The sequence below is a fragment of the Babylonia areolata genome, chromosome 3 (assembly GCF_041734735.1).
Source record: "Babylonia areolata isolate BAREFJ2019XMU chromosome 3, ASM4173473v1, whole genome shotgun sequence".
In the NCBI taxonomy this organism is placed as follows: domain Eukaryota; kingdom Metazoa; phylum Mollusca; class Gastropoda; order Neogastropoda; family Buccinidae; genus Babylonia; species Babylonia areolata.
This window is the reverse complement of record NC_134878.1, coordinates 47650252-47670289: the sequence shown is the minus strand read 5'-3', so window position 1 is coordinate 47670289 and position 20038 is coordinate 47650252. Positions and strand designations below refer to the sequence as shown.

Here is a 20038-nt window from a genome sequence, read left to right as displayed (position 1 = left end):
CAAGCATGTGTTGAGTACAAACTTAACAGCTGAATAAGTAGAGTTCCGTGTGTGTTGGATCATATCCCAATGATCAGTGCTATAGATGTGGTGAGGATGTTTATCGCTGGGTGGTCGGGAGTGGGGATGCGGCAGGGGCTTGAGGTGAACGAGAGAATGGGGGCGTGGGGGGAGGAGATATCTAACAAATAATATTCTGTTTCGATTCGATTGGTTCAATCGCAGATTGCGAGCACGCAATACTCCCCACAACAGCGCAGACGTTTTTGGGCTGCATGTGTGTTTTGGTACGGTAGGATTTGTTTCAATTTGAACTCGGCCAGAGGCTGTTGAGGCAAAATGCTGTTCTTTCGGCTTCACATGAAAGATGACGTGGAACGAATACAAAACGATAGATCTTGTAGCTTTTTTGTGCACGATCGGAAAGTTTGAGATATAATCGCATTAGGATGTGGGCAGGGCGGTGGGGGGAGGGGGGTGGGTGGGCAGTGCTGGGAATAGAGAGAGAATGAATGAATGAATCTTTATTTTTTCCAACGGTGAAGATTATTTTGAATTCGCGCAAGGACAAAGCCAGTGCTACTAGTAAATGAATCATGAACATAATATGTTCACGTTGGAGGCGTAAACTATACACCACATCTATGTAAAAAAAAAAAAAAATCAAAAGGCAGAAGCCTGACCCACATATAAACCAAACGCGGTGCTCAGGCCTTGTAAGCCTACCCTGGGTGTGCAAAACATCAACGTGAGACGAAATAATGCTGTCACAACCATCATAAAAATTCACACTAAAACCAAGGTAACCCCCCCCCACCCCCTCTCTCTCTCTCTCTCTCCTGTCTCATTCTCTCCTATCTCTCTGTCACACACACACACACACACACACACACACACACACACACACAATTTGTTTTCCTTGTTGTTCTCCTCGGTCGCCTTGCCAGCACGGAGACTCCACATGTTCAGACTTCTAACTCTCAAGTCCTCTCCGTGTTTATACGTCTTTATTTTAAGGACATGCATTCGTTCTTGCTTTTTCCTTATGTCAATTACTCAATACCTTCCCTTCTTTCAAACAATGGCAGCGGGACGCTAAATGTTTTGCTTTCCATCAGCAACTGTATTTTCTTCAGAAAATGAATCTAAGCAAATCGATCTATCGATCGTTCACTCGATCAATCACCCACCCATACCAATCTTTCTATTAGTCTACCAGTAGTAGGTATACGTGGAAATATGTGGAATGCACGGAACAGATTGTATGTCACATATGAGCATGACTCACAGCTCGTGCTTGTAAGAACTGATACTACCATTTCCTTTGCCCGAGGGTGTTCTCTTTTGACGGCATGGAAATACAGTGAAGTCTTATCTGAATTCACTGATGAATGACCAACAGAGAAAGTGAGAGTGAGTGTGTGTGTGTATGAGAGAGAGAGGCAGACAGACACACAGACACAGACACAGACACATACTATGAAACAGTCACTCAACCAGTCATCTAATTCGGAACGTGAAAGAGGTGTCGTACCCTCTGATATGGAAGCAAAGATTAAAAATGAACCAGCCAGTTATTAATCGATCAAAGACTTGAAAAGGTTGCGCCACCATAGATTATATACATAACTAAACAATAAAATGAATCAATTAAACAAGGTAAATAAGCGTCCTTGTTGAATTTAACGACGCAAGGAATCAATTAGAAGTAAGACAAGCAACTTATTCTCTTATTCTCCCTGAAGTCTGTGAAATATTATCAGGGCGCCGCATGGAGCTGATTTCTCCATGTCTATCGCGTGTGTCAAAGCCTTGATCTCTGCAGATACTCTAGACGACTGAGCAATGCGAAGGCGAAACAGAGCAACCCTTTTAAATTAATAAGCTCCCCTCCACCCCCAAATATCGATCAGAAACTAGGGTTGGCAGCTCAGCGGTATTCTGAACACAATCACCACAGAGCAGGGGTCTTCATTCAGGGGAAGTGAACCCTCCAGCTTATCTCACAGGCCCATCTCAAGGGAAGCAACCGGCGAGGTCTGGGTCAGGCGTCAGCCCGGAAAACAGCGTTATCGATGGAAGAGTTTGTGGCCCAACAGGCAGGCCTTTGTCCACCCTTCTCCTTCAGCTGGACACTGGTCAACAGCCCTTTGAAGGGGGGTCCCGGAGACGCCATAATTGCGGGGTGGCCACCCTCTAATTTGACTTTTTGTGGGTGGGAAGGGCCGGGGGTCCAGTGAAGTGGAATATGCTGTCCCATTCATTGTCCCTATCTCTGCCCTGTATCGGGGGTGAAAGGGGCAAGGGTTACGACGTGTGATAATTCCCGTGGGGAGTCTGGGTTGGTCCCAAGTATATGCGGTGTGTGTGTGTGTGTGTGTGTGTGTGTGTGTGGTTGTGAAGGGGAAGAGTGGAGCAGGATCGGATGGGACAACAACAGACCGGATAGATACCATCTCCGTCTCCATAGTGGACAGTTATGTGCCTGGAGGGTGAGGGTGATGAGTTGATGGAGCACATTCACAAGACATACGGTAACGTTCACAGATAGAAGAGTCACACAGACAAAGATATATATATATATATAAATATAAAGAGAGAGATAGATAGATAGAATGTGTGTGTGTGTGTGTGTGTGTGTCTGTGTGTGTGTGTGTGTGTGTGTGTGTGTGTGTGTGGCTGAGGTTCACAGTATTTCACTGATCTCACTCCTACTTTGTCTAACATTCTCCTTCAGTGAATTACAATTGTTCTGTTCGTTTTCATTGAAAGTAAAAGGTGTTAATGAGCCGATGATGATGATAATGATGATATCGTGCATATATGTTGTAAGTAATCAGCTCTCATCAGCTTTTAGTTCATTTCACCTCTTGAATTGACTCTGAAATCTGACTCAAAATCAGAACAGATAGCTGGTATGACAATGACAACGCAAAGAGTCATTTTTTTCCTGTCCTGTGTTTAGTTGAGTTGGGAAGAAGTGTCCTTTTTTTTTTTTTTTTTTTTTTTTTTAAACACTAAACTAATACTGCATCAGCAACTTGTCACTGTACGAACATAATCAAAATCTCCCCACTGACCTAGGACGTTACAACAGATAGTGCAACCAAATGTTCGTAAACCATTGGGAAACGCACGAACGCACGCATGAATGTCCTATTTCAGCGTCTCAAATTATTGCACCTATTGGTTACACGCACGCACGCTCGCGGAAAGTCCTATCTTATACGCTATTTTAGCGTCCTAAATCATTTATTGCACCTATTGGTTACACGCACGCAACCACACACAACTCCACATATCACAACTGCAAAAGTTGGCTCACATTTTTGAATGTGAAACGATGACTGGTACTGTGAAGAAACGACAAAATACATCTTCCACTGCTACGTAGCGTTTTCAAATATTAGCTTTTGACAGAGAAATATGTTGGTCACCGTTGTCATCTGTCATGCTGCGCCCCATCAGTCAAAATTGTCGATTTCCTGTCGTCTGCGAAACAAAGCAGCATAGTGCTCTCCCTTGATATCATGACTCGTCTGCAATGTTTGATGTTTGCAACTTGGCTGATTTGCTTGGACAGCTGACTGATCAGCTTACTGAAGGCGAGAAATCTCGTGGTCGGCTGTTTATTCTAGTGAGTTGGTAACTCGGTTGATTTTTTTTGAAGAAGTGAAACGAGTGTGCGATGAAAAATTACTGGAAGAGTACATTTTGCTCGGGGATGTGGAAGTTTGACATTTTTTCCTCTTGAAGTTGTTGATAGTGCATCGCCAGTTCAAAACATCATTTGATTTTTTTTTCCTACTCAAAGCAGTCTGTTTCAAACTTAGTGTCCTAAATTATTGAACTTATTGGTTAAATTTCCACGGTTTGTAGGACGAAAGACGGAAAAGGCAAGATGCTGGCACGTTAGTTTAGTGACTGAATCCGCATAAAAAATGAGTAAAATAACGTACAAAATGAGTCGAAATCCACCAAAAATGGGTTACAACATCTACTGATGGTAATATCGTTTCATAAATGCACATAATTTGCCGGAATTATGTCCAGCATTTCAGAATGCTAAAATTGGACTTTACCAAACATTGCTTTTGATAGTGTGCCCCCAATTTCCTCCTCCATCTCTGTCTGTCTGTCTGTCTCTCTCTCTCTCTCTATATATATATATTTCATTGTTCCCCATGTCATTTCTGTTTTTTTTTTGTTTTTTTGTTTTTTTGTTTTGAGCTGTTAAAGTCAGTACGGCAATTGTTAATCAATCTGCTCTCACTCTTTTCGTCTTTGTTTATAGATTTTCTTTTCGTTCATGAATGAATGATGAAGGATATGGATACTTACAATTTATATAGAGAGTGTAAAATCATCAGTCTGCACGAAGGGACAACAAAATACACTTTCCTGATATCGGGTCATATCTATCTATGTGGGTGGGGCCGGGGTGGAAGGTATGGGGAGCGGTGAGGTGTGTGTGTGTGTGTGTGTAACTGAGGAGAAAAGGGGAGGTTGGGTGGTGGTAGGAGCGGAGTAAATGACACTGGCTCATGCCATGCCACGAGGGAGTGACATGGAAGGACGCACTGGGACAGGGTACAGGGGTAGGTAGTTTCGGTGACTTGACACCCGTCGTTATGTTACGGGTGGGGAGCGTAAGAAGTGGACCGTAAGTCCTATTGCCCCCCCCACACCCACACCCAGTACAATACCCGACACAATACCAAGGCAGTCGTGCACACTGGATTCATTGTGATCACCGTGCGTGTTTTTGTTTTCGGTCAGGGGAGGGAATCGCTGTTGTCAAAACTACAGGGACGTTTTCGGGTTTTCGTTCTGTGTTGTGTTGTGTGTGGGGGGCTAGGGGGGGGGGGGAGAAGGGGCTGAGGAGTAGGGGCGGGTGCGCGCGTGTGTTCGCACGTGTGTGTCATCGGTGAAACAAAATTTGAAGAGAGAGAGGGGGGACAGGACGAGTAAAGAAATAAAAAACAACATATGCATATACATAGACTCTGCCTGTCTGTCTGCTTCTCTCAGTGTGTGTGTGTGTGTCTCTGTTTCCCTCCCTCTATCTCACTCTCTCCCCCTCCCCTCTTTCTCTGTCTCTCTGTATCTGTTTCTGCCTGTTCCCTCCATCTCTTTCTTTCTTTTCTTTCTGTCTAGAAGCGTACGAGTGGACCGGTGTAAAAAGACTGATTCTGGATCTGGAAGATGGCTTTGAATGGTGACCACTGATCAGCTGTGTTCGATCGTGACAGTTGTTGACTCGTTTCACATTAGGATATATATATATATATATATATATATATATATATATATATATATATATATATATATATACACGTGTGTGTGTGTGTGTGTGTGTGTGTGTGTGTGTGTGTGTGTGTGTGTGTGTTATGGGACCGGAGGCAGGGAGTGTTCGTTTGCTGACAATATCACGGCCTGCGTCTGTCTTGATCCTGTGTACGTGGCACTCTTAAACTAAAGGCATTAGCCGTTCGTATAGTATGGCAGTCTTCCTCTTTTTTCTTTCTTCCTGATCCTCCTCCTCCTTCTTCTTTTGTCCCGTAGTCTCTGACCGAAGGAGCACCATTGATGAACTAGCAACCAGTTCTCTCCATCTCTTCCCGTTCATCGTCTCTCTCAGGGTATCGTTCAGTGCCAGGCCTGTCTGTTGCTAGGATTTTGTCCTCTCATGATTGTCTTTGTTTTTCTGTCTGCCTCTCCTTCTTCCTCCTTGCACTGTGCCTGGCAGGGTTGTCGTTGCAGGCCCCGCTGATCGCGAGACGTACTCGTAGCAAATCGGTTTGCGTCTCTTCACTGTGAGATCTTTTTTTTTTTCTTTTTTTGTTGTTGTAATATTATTATTATTAGTTGTAATATTTTTATGTATTTATCTCTTTTTTTTTTCTTTTTTTTTAAATTTATTTCTCGAAACCTGACTAAGCGCGTTGGGTTACGCTGCTGATCAGGCATCTGTTTGGCAGATGTGGTGTAGCGTATATGGATTTGACCGAACGCAGTGACGCCTCCTTGAGCTACTGATACTGATATAACAGTCCATAGTATATCCAAAAAAACAACAACAAAAGTTGATTATTTGTGTTTCCAGACATACAGATACAGATGACAGTTTGTCTCTCCAGACATATCGACAGATGACTGTTTGTCTCTCCAGACATACCAATACAGAAGACTGTCTGTTTCTCCAGACATACTGATACAGAAGACTGTCTGTTTCTCCAGACATGCGGATACAGATTACTGTCTCTCCAGACATACCGATACAGATGACTGTCTCTCCAGACATACCGACACAGATGACTGCCTCTCCAGACATACCGATAAAGATGATTGTCTGTCTCTCCAGATGTAGCGACACAGATGACAGTCTCTTCAGACATACCGATACAGATGACCGTCTCTCCAGACACAGATGACTGTTTGTCTCTCCAGACATACGGACATAGATGACCGTTTCTCTCTCCAGACATACCGACACAGGTGACAGTCAGTATCTGCAGACATACTGATATATATTATCCCGTCGATCTGTCAGTCAGCCAGCCTGGACCACTCGACTGACTGACCATCGCCGTAGACCAGACCGAGAAGGTCGTAAACCAGTCGGGGAGAGTCACTGGAGTGAAACAGAGATTGGCTCCAGTCGAGGAGGTCAAGCGAAGACGGTCTTCTCCCTGGTAAGGTTTGGTTTGATTTTTCCGTCCTGCTTCCTAATACTCCGTGCTCTCGCCCCACCCCCATCATCTGTATCCACCCCCCACCCCCAACTATGCCACTTTTTCATACCGTCTGACCCGCTCTGTCTTGGTATGTACTGCGTTTTCTTTGTCGCCTCCGTTGCGCTCACTCTGTGTGTGTGTGTGTGTGTGTGTGTGTAATTACTCGTATTTCTTCCCTGGTATCTTCTATCCATCCCCTCTCCATCTCGCTCTTAATCTCCCTTTCTCTATCTCTCCCCTCCCCCTCTCCCTCTCTCATTCCGTTTCGCCCTTGTCCTCCCCTCCCACCCCCTCAGTCTCCACCCATTTTCTCTCTTTTTCTCTCCCCTCGTCCCCCTCCCTGTCTTTGTTATCCCTCTTCAGGAGGGGCCTTTACCTAAACTGAATAATTATCGTTTCGTTTCTCCGCCCTCCCCCCCCCCCTCCCACACACACACACACACTCGTATTCTTTGTACCTTGGACAAATAAATCTTGTTCTTGTTTTCCCTCTCTCAAACCCTCTGTCTCTCTCCCTCCCCCCCCCGTCTCTCTCACTCTAATTCAATCCCTCCCTCCTTCCCTCCTCTCTCTCTCCGTCCCCTCCCTTCCCGCTCTCTTTCTCTCTTGTCTTTCTTTCTCTCCCCTCAATTCCCTGTCGTATAATAGTACATTGTCATTGTTGTACAGGCCCCGCTTTCCCAGAGCTATGATCAGTCGTGGTGGCAGATATACAGACAGTGCCAGCCCCAAAACAGACGGGTAGGATCGCATTGTAGGTGTCTGTGTCAGTAAGGGGTTGTGTTTTTCCCCCTACCCTCCAAAACCCACAGAGGGACATACAGACACACGGGACAAGAATCTCCTCCTTCTCATTCATAGTCGACACGCAAACGAGTGATTTCCGTGTTGAATGTAGGCCTACTGTTGTAGGACTGGGGGCTGTGGTTGTTGGTCAGAACCAGGTGGACGTGACAAGGAAGGGGTAGTCAGTCACAGAGCCAGTGTTCAGTGGATTGTGAAAGCTCTGGAGGTAAAATACACTATAACACCCGAACGTTATGGAATTAATATTTGCGTTTATGAATAGAGAATGGATCAATGACATGAATCATTTCGTTTATCGAGAATGATCGATAGTATGAATCATTTCGTTTATCGAGAATGATCGATAGTATGAATCATTTCGTTTATCGAGAATGGATCAATAATATGATTCATTTCATATTTATCGAGAATGATCGATGATATGAATCGTTTCTTTTATAAAGAATGGTTCATTTCTTTTTATTTAAAGACTAGCAGTCAGCATCCTGATCGACACTGTAAACAATTTGTGTTGGGGGGGGGGGGGGGTGCAGGAGGTGGAGTGGTGGTCATTAATCGTGAATGTGTCTTCGGCTGATATATTCGTGGCATTTTGGTTTTTAAATTATCATTGTTGAGAATGTAATGCGAGTCAATAGATAATAATAATTTCAATGTTGGCCGATATATTCGTAGCATCTTTGTTTAATAATAATAAAAAAGAGTGAATGTCATAGTTCAGTATGTAATACGAGTCAGAACATCACCGTAAGTACATAATGAGGTTGTTGTTTGTTTTTTTGTTGTTGTTTTGTTTTTTCCTGAATTCTACAATAATTTTTTTTTTTTTTCACCTTTTTTCTTCAATGAATGATACACGAACAATATAAGTCAGTGTGTTTGACTTTTGTTAAGGAGCAAGGTAACGCGAATGCATGGAGCCCAACGGAATGTGAACGTAGTAAATAATCACCTGTTGACAGAGGATTATACTTGGTGATATGAACCAGTCTATTTTTTAATTCATGTTTAGCATAAGATTATATTAGGAAAATGTGCGTCTGTTTTCAAAGCCTACTTCCCTTTCTCACCCACAGCTATGAAGAAGCCGGCTCTCCATACAACAGACCTACAGCCTCGCAGACGACGACGATGACGATGACGACGACGACGATGACGACCGTTTCGCTTCAGGGAGCCGTGAGGAGGGGGCGGCACATGACCACCACCCTCTCCCTGACCCTGCACGTGCTCCTCTCCCTGCTGACCCACCTGGCGGAGTTGACCTTGACGTCGCTGTTGGCCATCACCGTGTACCGTGACCCCGCCCGCCGCGACCTCTTCTTCGCTCTGACTGCTGGCTTGACCATACTTCCGTTGGTCACTTTACAACTCCTCTCTGCCATATTTCTTCTTCGGAGTCACGGCGACTCGATGACAGGGAGGGAGTCGGCGACGGGGGCCGGGGTTCACGTGCTTCAGCTGGGCTTCATCTGGAGGCACGTCGCCCTGCTCCTTCCCCTCAAGCCCCAACGGGACGCGTCCCACAAACGCCGCGACCTCAAGGAGCTGCTTCTCCTCAGGCTGGTGTTCGCTCTGACCGGAGGCTTCCCGCTGCTGCTGCTGCAGACCTACCTGCTGCTGCTGGATACCCAGGTGGAGGAGGAGGAGGGGGAGTCGTTGTGGTGCTGGTCCTGGCTGCTCCCAGCTTCGCTTTCGGTCGGGGGGTTCTCCTGTGCCTGGTCCGTGGCCAGTTTTCACTCCTCGGCAGGTCAAGAATGTGGAATAGGAGGAAAGGGAGGACGGAGAGGAGGAGAAGAACGTGGAGGAGGAGGGGGACGAGGAGGAGGAGGAGCAGGAGGGAGAGGAGGAGAAGAACAAGAACGTGGAGGAGGAGCAGCAGGAGGAGGAGGAGGACTATTGTCGTGGTGGTGGTGGAGGAGTTTGGTTGTGGCCGTCGTGTGGCGAGGCGGGGAGGCGGTGTCCAGGGTGAGTTCTCTGACGCTGTTCGCCTGTCTGTACGGGCAGTGGATCTTTGGAGTCCTGGGCCTGCACTGGGTCCTTGTCATCCTGTGCTTCCTCCTCCCCAAGTCCTCCCCCCTCACCACCACCACCACCACCTCCTCCTCTCGGGTCGGGAAGGTGTTGTCGGGGCTGTTGAGGTCATACTCCTTCCTGTGGTGTTTCTTCTTCGTCTCGGCGTGTGGCGTGAGCGGGGCGGTGTGGTGCGCGTTATATTACGTCATGGTGTTCCTGGAGAACGGGGCGCTGTGTGTGCTGTGGCTGATGCAGGCTGAGGCGGAAGGCTTCGTGTACAGGTGGGTGGGTGGTGGTTTTGGTTGTCTTCTGTTCTTGGTCCTGCTGGTCATTGATCTGTTGAAGTTAGTCTCACTGTTCTCCCTTGCCTTAACTTTCCCCAACCACCTATCTCTCTGTTCTGTCTGTCTGTCTGTCTGTCTCTGTCTGTCTATTTCTGTCTCTTAGTGTGTGTGTGTGTGTGTGTGTGTGTGTGTGTGTGTGTGTGTGTGTGTGTGTGTGTGTGTGTCCGTCCCTCTGTCTCTCTCAGTCTCTCTCTGTGTCTCTGTGTTTCTGTCTCTGTCTGCCTGTCTCTCTCTCCATGATTCTGTTGTAATTAACTGCTACCCTCGAACCAGCCTAAAGTGTATGAAAGAGAATGCAGTCAGCTCTCTCTATCTCTCATTCGTTGGGTTACGCTGCTGGTCAGGCAGCTTAGCAGATGTGGTGTAGCGTATATGGATTTGTCCGAACCCAGTGAAGCCTCCTTGAGTAACTGAACTGAATAACTCTCTCTCTCTCTCTCTCTCTCTCTCATGGTTCTGCAGGTTGTAATTATAAATGTTACCCTCGAACCAGCCCAAGTTGTGTTGGAAAGGAGAACCGTGCAATCAGCAACTATTTCACTGTAGATCTAGTCACCATTCTCGTCCGGGTGTTGTGTGTAATATGTGGCGAAACTGAAACATCTGTCAGCTGGAACAACACTCTGTGTTATCAGAAAAAAGAATATATATATATATATATATACATACATATATATATACATATATATATACATATATATATATATATATATAATCACACACACATATTTTATATCTATCTATCTATCTATCTATATATCTATATATTCTTTTCTTTTTTCTGATAACACAGAGTGTTCCAGCTGACAGATGTTTCTGGTTCGCCACATATTACACACACCTGGACGAGAATGTGTGTGTGTGTGTGTGTGTGTGTGTGTGTGTGTGTGATTATATATATATATATATATATATATATATATATATATATATATATATATATCTGTGTGTGTGATTATATATATATATATATATATATATATTTGTATAATGTGTGTGTGTGTGTGTGTGTGTGTAATAGGTATACGAGTATATGTCAGGCGTGTGACCGACTTTGTCATTTTGTCAGTGACTGCAGAATCATTGCCAAAAGGTCACACACACACACACACACACACACACGTACAGCCAGAGACCTTGGCCAGAGCGGAGACATGGGGCACCGTTCAGTAGAATAATTCTGTGACAAGCCGTCGGATTTTTTACAGTTCGAACGACTGTGCAATGAATCCCGCACGGATTTCCGACCTTGACTCCACATAGAAAATACGTTCATTTTTAATGATTATCGACACTTGCATAAAACTAATCTCCCCTTCACAACCGTCACTTTGTACAAGTTAAATCAACCCTTACTGGGGGTTGGTTATGGAATCATATTCCTGAACTCGCATAATATTAATCTCCCCTTCGCAACGTAAATTATGACTTGATGTAATCAAGCCGTACATATTCTGGGGGCTGGTTAATGGAATCATACTCCTGAACTCGCATAAGATTAATCTCCCCTTCATAACCATGCCTTAATCAGTTAATGTAAGTTAAATCAAGTCTTACATATTCTGGGGTTGGTTGTGGAATCATAATTATTCCTGATTTTTTTTTTTTTTTTTTTAACAAGTGAACTGAACTTTAAAAGATCTCAAGTGAACTTTCATTGTTCTCTTTTGAATCTTTCAGATTTGACACCTATTCATCCAAAGATGTACTGATTATCATTCAGTATGCTCTCTCTCTCCTCACATTTCACTCTCTCTCTCTCTCTCTCTGTGTCTCTCTCTCTCTGGGATAAGACCTGTGGATGACTATTTTCATGTTGTTTTTTTCTTCTGATCTTTGTGTGCTTTTGTTTATTTTGTTTTTTTTCCCAGAGTGCTCGATGCCAAAAAAATAAACAACAAAAATAATTTAAGAAAATAAAAAATGTATATATATATATAAAGTAAAGCTTATTCCACTAACCTCTTGAAATGAAAATCGTTTTGTTTCATTTTTTGGACAAAGGTACAAACGCTTTCTACGTTCTGGAAGCAGGGTGTGACGTCAAATAGTTGGTTACGAAACACAAGAACACGTCAGACAGTACAGATTTAGAACTTTTCATGCTTTGGAATGCATAGATCTGTCTGTCTGTCTGTCTGCCTAGCCTATATTATGTTCATCAATAGTCTCAAGACTCTGAGACTGGTTCATTGTCAAACCACTGATGCAGAAATGCACAGTACAACACGTGCAAACAATAAAGTGTACAATGTAAATGATCTAAAGATGGGCTAGTTACGAGTGAGTTTAGAAAAAAGAAGAAAGTACTGAGGTCTAGGGGCTAATATTAGTTCAGTTTAGTTCAGTTCATTTACTCAAGGAGGCGACACTGCATTCGGACAAATCCACGCAGGTAAAAACCTACGCAACACTACATCTGCCAAGCAGATGCCTGACCAGCAGCGTAACCCAATCCGTTCAGTCAAGCCTTGAGGGGGAAAAGTAAACTGAAATGAAATTGAATAAACAAACAAACAAAAATAATATGATGTAATATAATGAGTAAATAACATGGTAGAAAATATAATGAAAATAACAAAATAGAAATAGATGGCCTATAAAGTCTTATTACTTAAAATCTTCCTTTCGCACCACACTGACAGACACGACACTTTTGCCATGGCCAGGTACCTACCGGTGGTCGTTTCGGGGCTATCTTTCCTGGTGGCCATGCTGTTTCTGGTTCTGCACCGCAAGCATCTCCACACGGACCCCTCTCCTACAAGGGAACAAGGCAGCACAGCAGGTCGCAGGGAAACAGAGTTTCCGGGCCTGGGGCGACTGTCAGGAGTGCAGGTATGGCGGAGCAGGTTCAACTGGCCTATTTCCGTATCGCCTTCTCTTTGATAGTGTCACTGCCGTAAGTGGCTTCTTGGGGAATTTGACTCTGTGCTGTTTCGTTTTGAGTACAAAACACGTCATCGCAGCTACCACTAACATCACCATTACCACTGCTACCACTACCACAATCACCTCCACCACCACAACTTCCATAGTCGTCATCATCAGCAGCAGCATCAGTGTTCTCTTGAAAAGAAAATGTGTGTGTTTGTTTAATTACCAGCTATGGGGGTATCCGTCACATGTTCAAATGTGCTTAAGGCTGTTTTTCACATTTCTTCCCCTGCACTCATCTGTGTAACTGGTGGAAGTGAGCGTCCACGCGCGCATTGCTGTGAACACTACTACTAACTCCGTCTTGAGGGAAACAATTAATTGTGGATATTGCCGTACTTAAATCAGGACAGGACGATGTATACGATTTTCTTGTCCTGTTCATCTATAACTGTGTTGCAATATGACATGTTTGAAATGCGCGTGCGCGCGCGCGCGTGTGTGTGTGTGTAAAAAAATGGAGAAAAATTATACGTGCAGTATTTTACATGCTTGAATTTTTTTTTTTTTTTTTTAAAGGCAATATCCACATTTCTTCCCCTGTACTTTTCCGTTTATAAGACGGAAAAACTTGTAAGTTGGTTAATAACATTTTAATAATATATACTCTACATTTCTTCCCCTCCACTCTTTGACTCTTTACGTCTCTTGACAGGGGAAGAAATGTGGAGTATATATTACAATGTCATTTAAACAAATTTACGAATTTTCCGTCTGAGGAACGAAACTGAATGGAAAAAACACAGGGAAAGAAATGTGGATATTGCAAGCAAAGAAAAACCCCCCAAAAAAACTGTTAAAAAAAAAAGAAGTTATACACGGGCTTTCATGGACTTCAACTACCGCAGTTCCTGTGGGAAGCATCAGGCAGACCCCCCTAGACAGAACCTGCTTTACTTTACGTGCGGGATGACTGACGGGGGACACGCGGGCAGCAGGGGGCAGGGTGAGGTCCTGGCTGTTGGACTCCTCCGCCTCGGACTGTGTGTCTGTCACCACGGCCTCCACAGCTGCCAGACCCCCCCTGAGGATTGCCGGTATGTGTGGGTGGGAGGTGGTGTTGGGTGGAGTGGGGTGGGATGGTGTGGTGTACTGGGCAGGGTGTGGGGTTGGAGGGGGTTTGGGGGTTCAGGGTTATGTCCTCTCTTCTTACTCTTCAGACTGTATGTCCGTCAACACGGCCTTCGCTTCTGCCAGACCCCCTCTGAAGACTGCCGGATGGGGGGTGTTGTGGGGAGGAGTGGGGTGGAGTGAGGGGCCGGGAGGGTGAGGGTACAGAGTTACGTCCCGGCTGATGGATTCTTAGTCTTCAAACTGTGTGTCCGTCACTACGGCCTCCACTGCTGCCAGATACCCCCTGAGGAACTGCCGGTATGTGTGGGTGGGGGGCGGTGTCGGAAGGAGTGGTGTGGGATGGTGTGGTGTACAGGGCGGGGTGCGAGGGGTGGGGGAAGTTGTGGGGGGTTCAGGGCTAGGCCCTGTCTTCTTCCTCTTCAGACTGTATGTCCGTCACCACGGCCTCCACTACTGCAATGGGTGGTGTGTATGTGGTGTGTGGCAGTGTGGGGTTGGTGGTGAGTTGTGAGATGGACTGGACAGAGTGTCTGATGGGTGGGGTGGGTGGTGGGGTATGAGACAGGCCTCCTAGTAGGTGGGGTCGGTGGTGGAGTGTGAGATTGACTGGACGAGGTGTCTGATAGGTGTGGTGGGTGGTAGGGTATGAGAGGAGACTGGACAGGGTGTCTGATAGGTGGGGTGGGTGGTGGGGTATGAGAGGAGACTGGACAGGGTGTCTGATAGGTGGGGTGGGTGGTGGGGTATGAGATGGACTGGACGAGGTGTCTGTTAGGTGGGGTGTGTAGTGGGGTATGAGATGGACTGGACAGAGTGTCTGATAGGTGGGGTGGGTGGTGGGGTATGAGAAGAGACTGAACAGGGTGCCTGATAGGTGGGGTGGGTGGTGGGGTATGGGATGGACTGGACAGGGTGTCTGATAGGTGTGGTGGGTGGTGGGGTATGAGATGGACTGGACAGGGTGTCTGATAGGTGGGGTGGGTAGTGGGGTGTGAGATGGACTGGACAGGGTGTCTGTCAGTTGGGGTGGGTGGTGGGGTGTGAGATGGACTGGACGAGGTGTCTGATAGGTGGGGTGGGTGGTGGGGTATGAGATGGACTGGACAGGGTGTCTGTTAGGTGGGGTGGGTGGTGGGGTATGAGATGGACTGGACAGGGTGTCTGTTAGGTGGGGTGGGTGGTGGGGTATGAGATGGACTGGACAGGGTGTCTGATAGGTGGGGTGGGTGGTGGGGTATGGGATGGACTGGACGAGGTGTCTGATAGGTGTGGTGGGTGGTGGGGTAATAGATGGGCGTCTGGTAGGTGGGGTGGGTGGTGGGGTATGAGATGGACTGGACATACCTCTTAGTAGGTGGGGTGGGGTTGGATTGGGTTGGGTGAGTGATGGGATGTGAGGACTGGACAGGACCTGTAGTGAGTGGGATGAGGTGTGATGTGTGGTGGGGTATGAGATGGACTGGACAGGCCTCCTGGTAGGTGGGCTGGGGTGTGGGATGGGAGTCGGCTGGGATGATGGTGTGGGATGCGAAGGTGTCGGGTCGTATGTTCCGGGTGGGGTGAGAACGTCTTGGTGCAGGTGGACTGGTGTGTGATGAAGTTAGTGAGATGACGCGGGGAGGGGGTGGGGGAGGGGCAGTCCGTGCGGTGAAATAGTGTGGGATGGGGTATCATTCGCGGGGTAGAATCGGTGTGGGGTCGGGTGGAACGGTGTGGGATTGGAATGGTGTGGGTAAGGGTGGTGTGGCATTGGAAAGGTGCGGTGTTGTGATGTTTGCAGTGATGTGGTGTGGGGGGTGGGGTGGAATAATGTGGTGTAAGGTGCAGTGCAGTGTTTGTGTTGTGTTCATGCTGTGTTGCGTTGTGTGGTGTCACAACATCGTGGTGATTTTAGACATCCAGTTAAAGTATGATTGTTAACATTTGAGAGTTGCCATCTGAAAATAATTGAACAAACAGGTGGGGGATTTGTGTAGTGAGCTGGGTGAGCAGTGTAGATGGAAGGTGGAAAAAAAGATGAAAATTTAAAATGATTAGAAATGCAATCTTTTTCTTCTTCTTCTGCGTTCACTCGTATGCACACGAGTGGGCTTTTACGTGTATGACTGTTTTTACCCCGCCATGTAGGCAGCCATACTCCGTTTTCGGGGGTGTGCATGCTGGGTATGTTCTTGTTTCCATAACCCACCGAACGTTGACATGGATTACAGGATCTTTAACGTGCGTATTTGATCTTCTGCTTGCATATACACACGAAGGGGGTTCAGGCACTAGCAGGTCTGCACATATGTTGACCTGGGAGATCGTAAAAATCTCCACCCTTTACCCACCAGGCGCCGTCACCGTGATTCGAATCCGGGACCCTCAGATTGAAAGTCCAACGCTTTAACCATTCGGCTATTGCGCCCGTCGAGAAATGCAATCAAATTATATTACTTTACGGGCTTGCAGGGGAGTTGTTAATTCAACGAGAAAAATGACTGATAATGAATGTAAAAAGTATATTTCTTTTAAAAGTCAACGTTCCCATTGATTGCGAATGACACACTTTCATGTATGTAATGCTTTGTTAACTCACATTCAAAAGATGATATACTTAACTGTAACATCACTCAAACAGACGTACTTTATCTTAGGGCAATATTCATTCTGTAATGACTTGGATAGCGTCTGAAAATTAAACTATAAAAATCATACAGTTTTGCGAAGTGGACCAAAGTGTGAGGGAATCCACTAACGAGGTTTTAAAGTTGAATTGAAGCATCTAGGAAAAAAATTTTCAACTGCATTACTCGTTTATTTGTGTGACAATGGGCAGTGTGCTTTTTACACCGTTGTAAAATATCTTTGTTCCCATTTTTGCCGAGGCCATGACTCGAGTTTCATCGGGTGCGTGTGCGTGACGTGTCATTGTCAAGCCATGGAACCTACCGAGACACCTGTGTGTGTGTGTGTGTGTGTGTGTGTGTGTGTGTGTGTGTGTGTGTGTGTGTGTTACTCTGTGTGTGTGTGTGTGTGTGTTACTCTGTGTGTGTCACTGTGTGTGTGTGTATGTGTGTGTGTTCGTCTTCAGTTTAACGTCTTTCCACTTGAAGTGATAATAGAATGTGTGTGTGTGTGTGTGTGTGTGTGTGTGTGTGTGTGTGTGTGTGTGTGTGACTCTGTGTGTGTGTGTGTGTGTGTGTGTGTGTGTGTGTACACATTTGTGTGTGTGTGTGTGTGTGTGTGTGTGTGTGTGTGTGTGTTACTCTGTGTGTGTATCACTGTGTGTGTGTGTGTGTGTGTGTGTGTGTGTGTGTACACGTGTGTGTGTTACTCTGTGTGTGTGTTACTCTGTGTGTGTGTGTGTGTTACTCTGTGTGTGTCACTGTGTGTGTGTGTGTATGTGTGTGTGTGTGTGTGTCACTCTGTGTGTGTGTGTGTGTGTCACTCTGTGCGTGTGTGTGTGTGTGTGTGTTTCTTTGTGTGTGTATCACTATGTGTGTGCGTGTGTGTGTGTGTGTGCGTGCGTGTACACGTGTGTGTGTGTGTTACTCTGTGTGAGTGTGTATGTGTGTGTCACTCTGTGCGTGCGTGCGTGCGTGGGTGCGTGCGTGTGTGTGTGTGTGTGTGTGTGTGTGTGTGTGTTCTTCATTTATAAATTATATCATTTTACATTTTACTTTGCTGATTCGTTCGTGGTGAAGTTGTTTATTCCAGAATAAACTATTAGACTTATGATGTATGAAAAAGTGGCTTACCTTTGTAATTTATAGTCTTTTACATATCATTGCTCTTGGAAATTGAGATCTGTTGATGCCTGTTGATATTAGAACGTTGAATGTGTAGCTATAAAGAGAACAGGGATTTAATGTGTGTGCGTGCGTGTGTGTGTGTGTGTGTGTGTGTGTGTGTGTGTGTGTGTGTGTGCGTGAGTGCGTGCGTGCGTGCGTGCGCGTTCCCCCTCTCCACCCCTCAGGTGAGGAGAGCGGCAGTGACGCACGTAGTCCCAGGTACCGGTCACCTGCTGGCGCCAGCTGTGTTCTCCCTGGCTGTATGGACCTCGGTCACCCTTCCCGCTCCCCCTCCATCTGCACCCTCACCACCAACACCACCACTCTCCGCCCAGGGTAAGTTTCATCATCTGCTCCCCCCCCCCCCAACGCCCCCCCCCCTCCCCTTACCCCACGTGGACCCATCTCCCACACCCTCGTGGGGATGCAGGGAGCTCTTTCAGTATAAATAGTATCCCGAACTTCTAGGCCGAACGCTCGGCATATATCACAGATTGACATAAGCTTACAGTTAGGCCAACAGCAAAGTGAGAGCTGTATGATCAATGGTTTCCCCACTGCAATGGGAAGTCATTTACAGCTTAGTCTTTTGTGAAGGACTATGACTCTCAAACTAGGAGGCGAGGTTGCACTGGCTCTTAGTGCTGCAGCCTTGGGGACTAGTAGGCCCTTTGGGAACCACCCCAACGCCAACTGTCCTAAAAAGAAACCCTTGGCCGAGAGAGTGTGGATGTAACTTGGGCAAGGTACTGTCCACTATCTAGCCCAGATAGTCAGGACAGCAGATGTCTCCGCTGCTGTTCTGGTGGTCATAGTGGGACACGACTGGAACTGAAATTCTGCGCTGTAGGGTACGGTTATAACACAAAAAAGATGACTGCTGAGTCTACAAAACTGACCAAAGGGCGGGAACATGTGTCAGTGTTCAGATTCAGGACAGGCCCACAACCGCCTAAACCACCACTTACACACCAAATTTCCGCATTGGTCACTCAGCACGGTACCCCAAGGGGGCTGACAGGCAGACAACAGACCACTTGCTACAGTCCTGGCCCCTCCATGAGGTGCTCAGGAAGATGTACTGGCCCGACCCAACTCAAGTGACCCGGAAGCTCTACGGCTGTGTGGAGGACGTGCCTTCATCGTGGAGACTGGGATCGATGTCCATCTAACCAGCAGGGGGGAGGAAGGGGAAACGGTCAAGACCAAGACTCGAACCCGGAACAACCTAATATATGGAGCGAAAGCCAGCATGTCGTTTTAACTCATCTGCAGGCGCAATAGCCAAGTGCTTAAAGCGTAGGACTTTTAATCTGAGGGTCCCGGCTTCGAATCTCGGTAACTGCGCTTGTTGGGTAAAGGATAGAGATTTTCCCGATCTCCCAGGTCCACAGATGTGCAGACCTGCTTGTGCCTGAATCCCCTTCGTGTGTTTTCACACGCAGAAAATCAGATACGCATGTTCAAATACTGTAATCTATGTCAGCGTTCTGTGGGTTATGGAAACAAGAACATACCCAGCATGCACACCCCTGAAAACGGAGTATGGCTGCCTACATGGCGGGGTAAATAAACGAAACGGCCATACACGTAAAATATTACATGTCTGTCTTGAATGTGTACGTGTGCATGCCTGAAATCTGATTGAATGACACAGGAAGCGAATGATGAGCGCTCAACGGCAGCCGTCAGTCGGCTCTACCGAGGTAGACAGCCTGTTGTACAAATGACCCCGAGTTAGTAAAGCGCTTAGAGCTTGGTCTCCGACCGAGGATAGACACTACATAATGTACCCATATCATCATCATCGTCATCATATCTAAAGAAAAGGATCACGGGAGGCCCGGAGAAGAAGTCTAGAGTGGGTGGGTTCGGGGGTGGGGCTGGGGAGGGGGTTGAATACAACTACTCTAGGCCCTTTTATCTGTGAGCCTTTTTTCTGGACGTCCAGAACCTGCTGGTATTTACTTGCATCTCTGCCCATCCTGGTCCATATTTGTTTCGTTGCTAAATAATGGTAATTATTTCTCTTCGGTCTTACTTTACCTCCACTGTCATTCCCGTTGATTACAGTCCCTGAAGAAGAACCAATGGTTAGAACCATCGACATTTATTATCAGCGTTTTACACTACGCTACACTACACTACACTACGACACGACACGACACGACACGACACCCCTTTAAGTCCTCACCACATCGCACCACACGACACTACACCACATCATACTACACCACACCACACCGCACCGCACCACACTATACCACGCCATGCTACACCACACCACACCACACTTCACCATACTACACCGCACCACACCACACTACACCACACCACACCACGATACACT

General features: G+C 46.4%; 1 protein-coding gene and 1 long non-coding RNA gene across 2 annotated transcripts in view; both read left to right on the top strand.

Annotated features, from left to right (window-relative positions):
• The first annotated feature begins 6555 nt into the window (after positions 1 to 6555).
• Positions 6556 to 20038, top strand: part of LOC143280350 (uncharacterized) — a 25557-nt gene continuing 12074 nt past the window's right edge. The window contains exons 1-4 of the mRNA XM_076584984.1: positions 6556 to 6695; positions 8621 to 9841; positions 15383 to 15390; positions 17874 to 18024. Of these exons, the coding sequence (XP_076441099.1) occupies positions 8676 to 9841; positions 15383 to 15390; positions 17874 to 18024 (1325 nt within the window). The 5' untranslated portion in view covers positions 6556 to 6695; positions 8621 to 8675. The remainder of the gene's footprint in view (positions 6696 to 8620; positions 9842 to 15382; positions 15391 to 17873; positions 18025 to 20038) is intronic.
• LOC143280030 (uncharacterized) lies at positions 12292 to 13873 on the top strand. The gene is made up of 2 exons (XR_013054985.1): positions 12292 to 12742; positions 13690 to 13873. It is a non-coding gene; the product is annotated as an uncharacterized LOC143280030 (long non-coding RNA).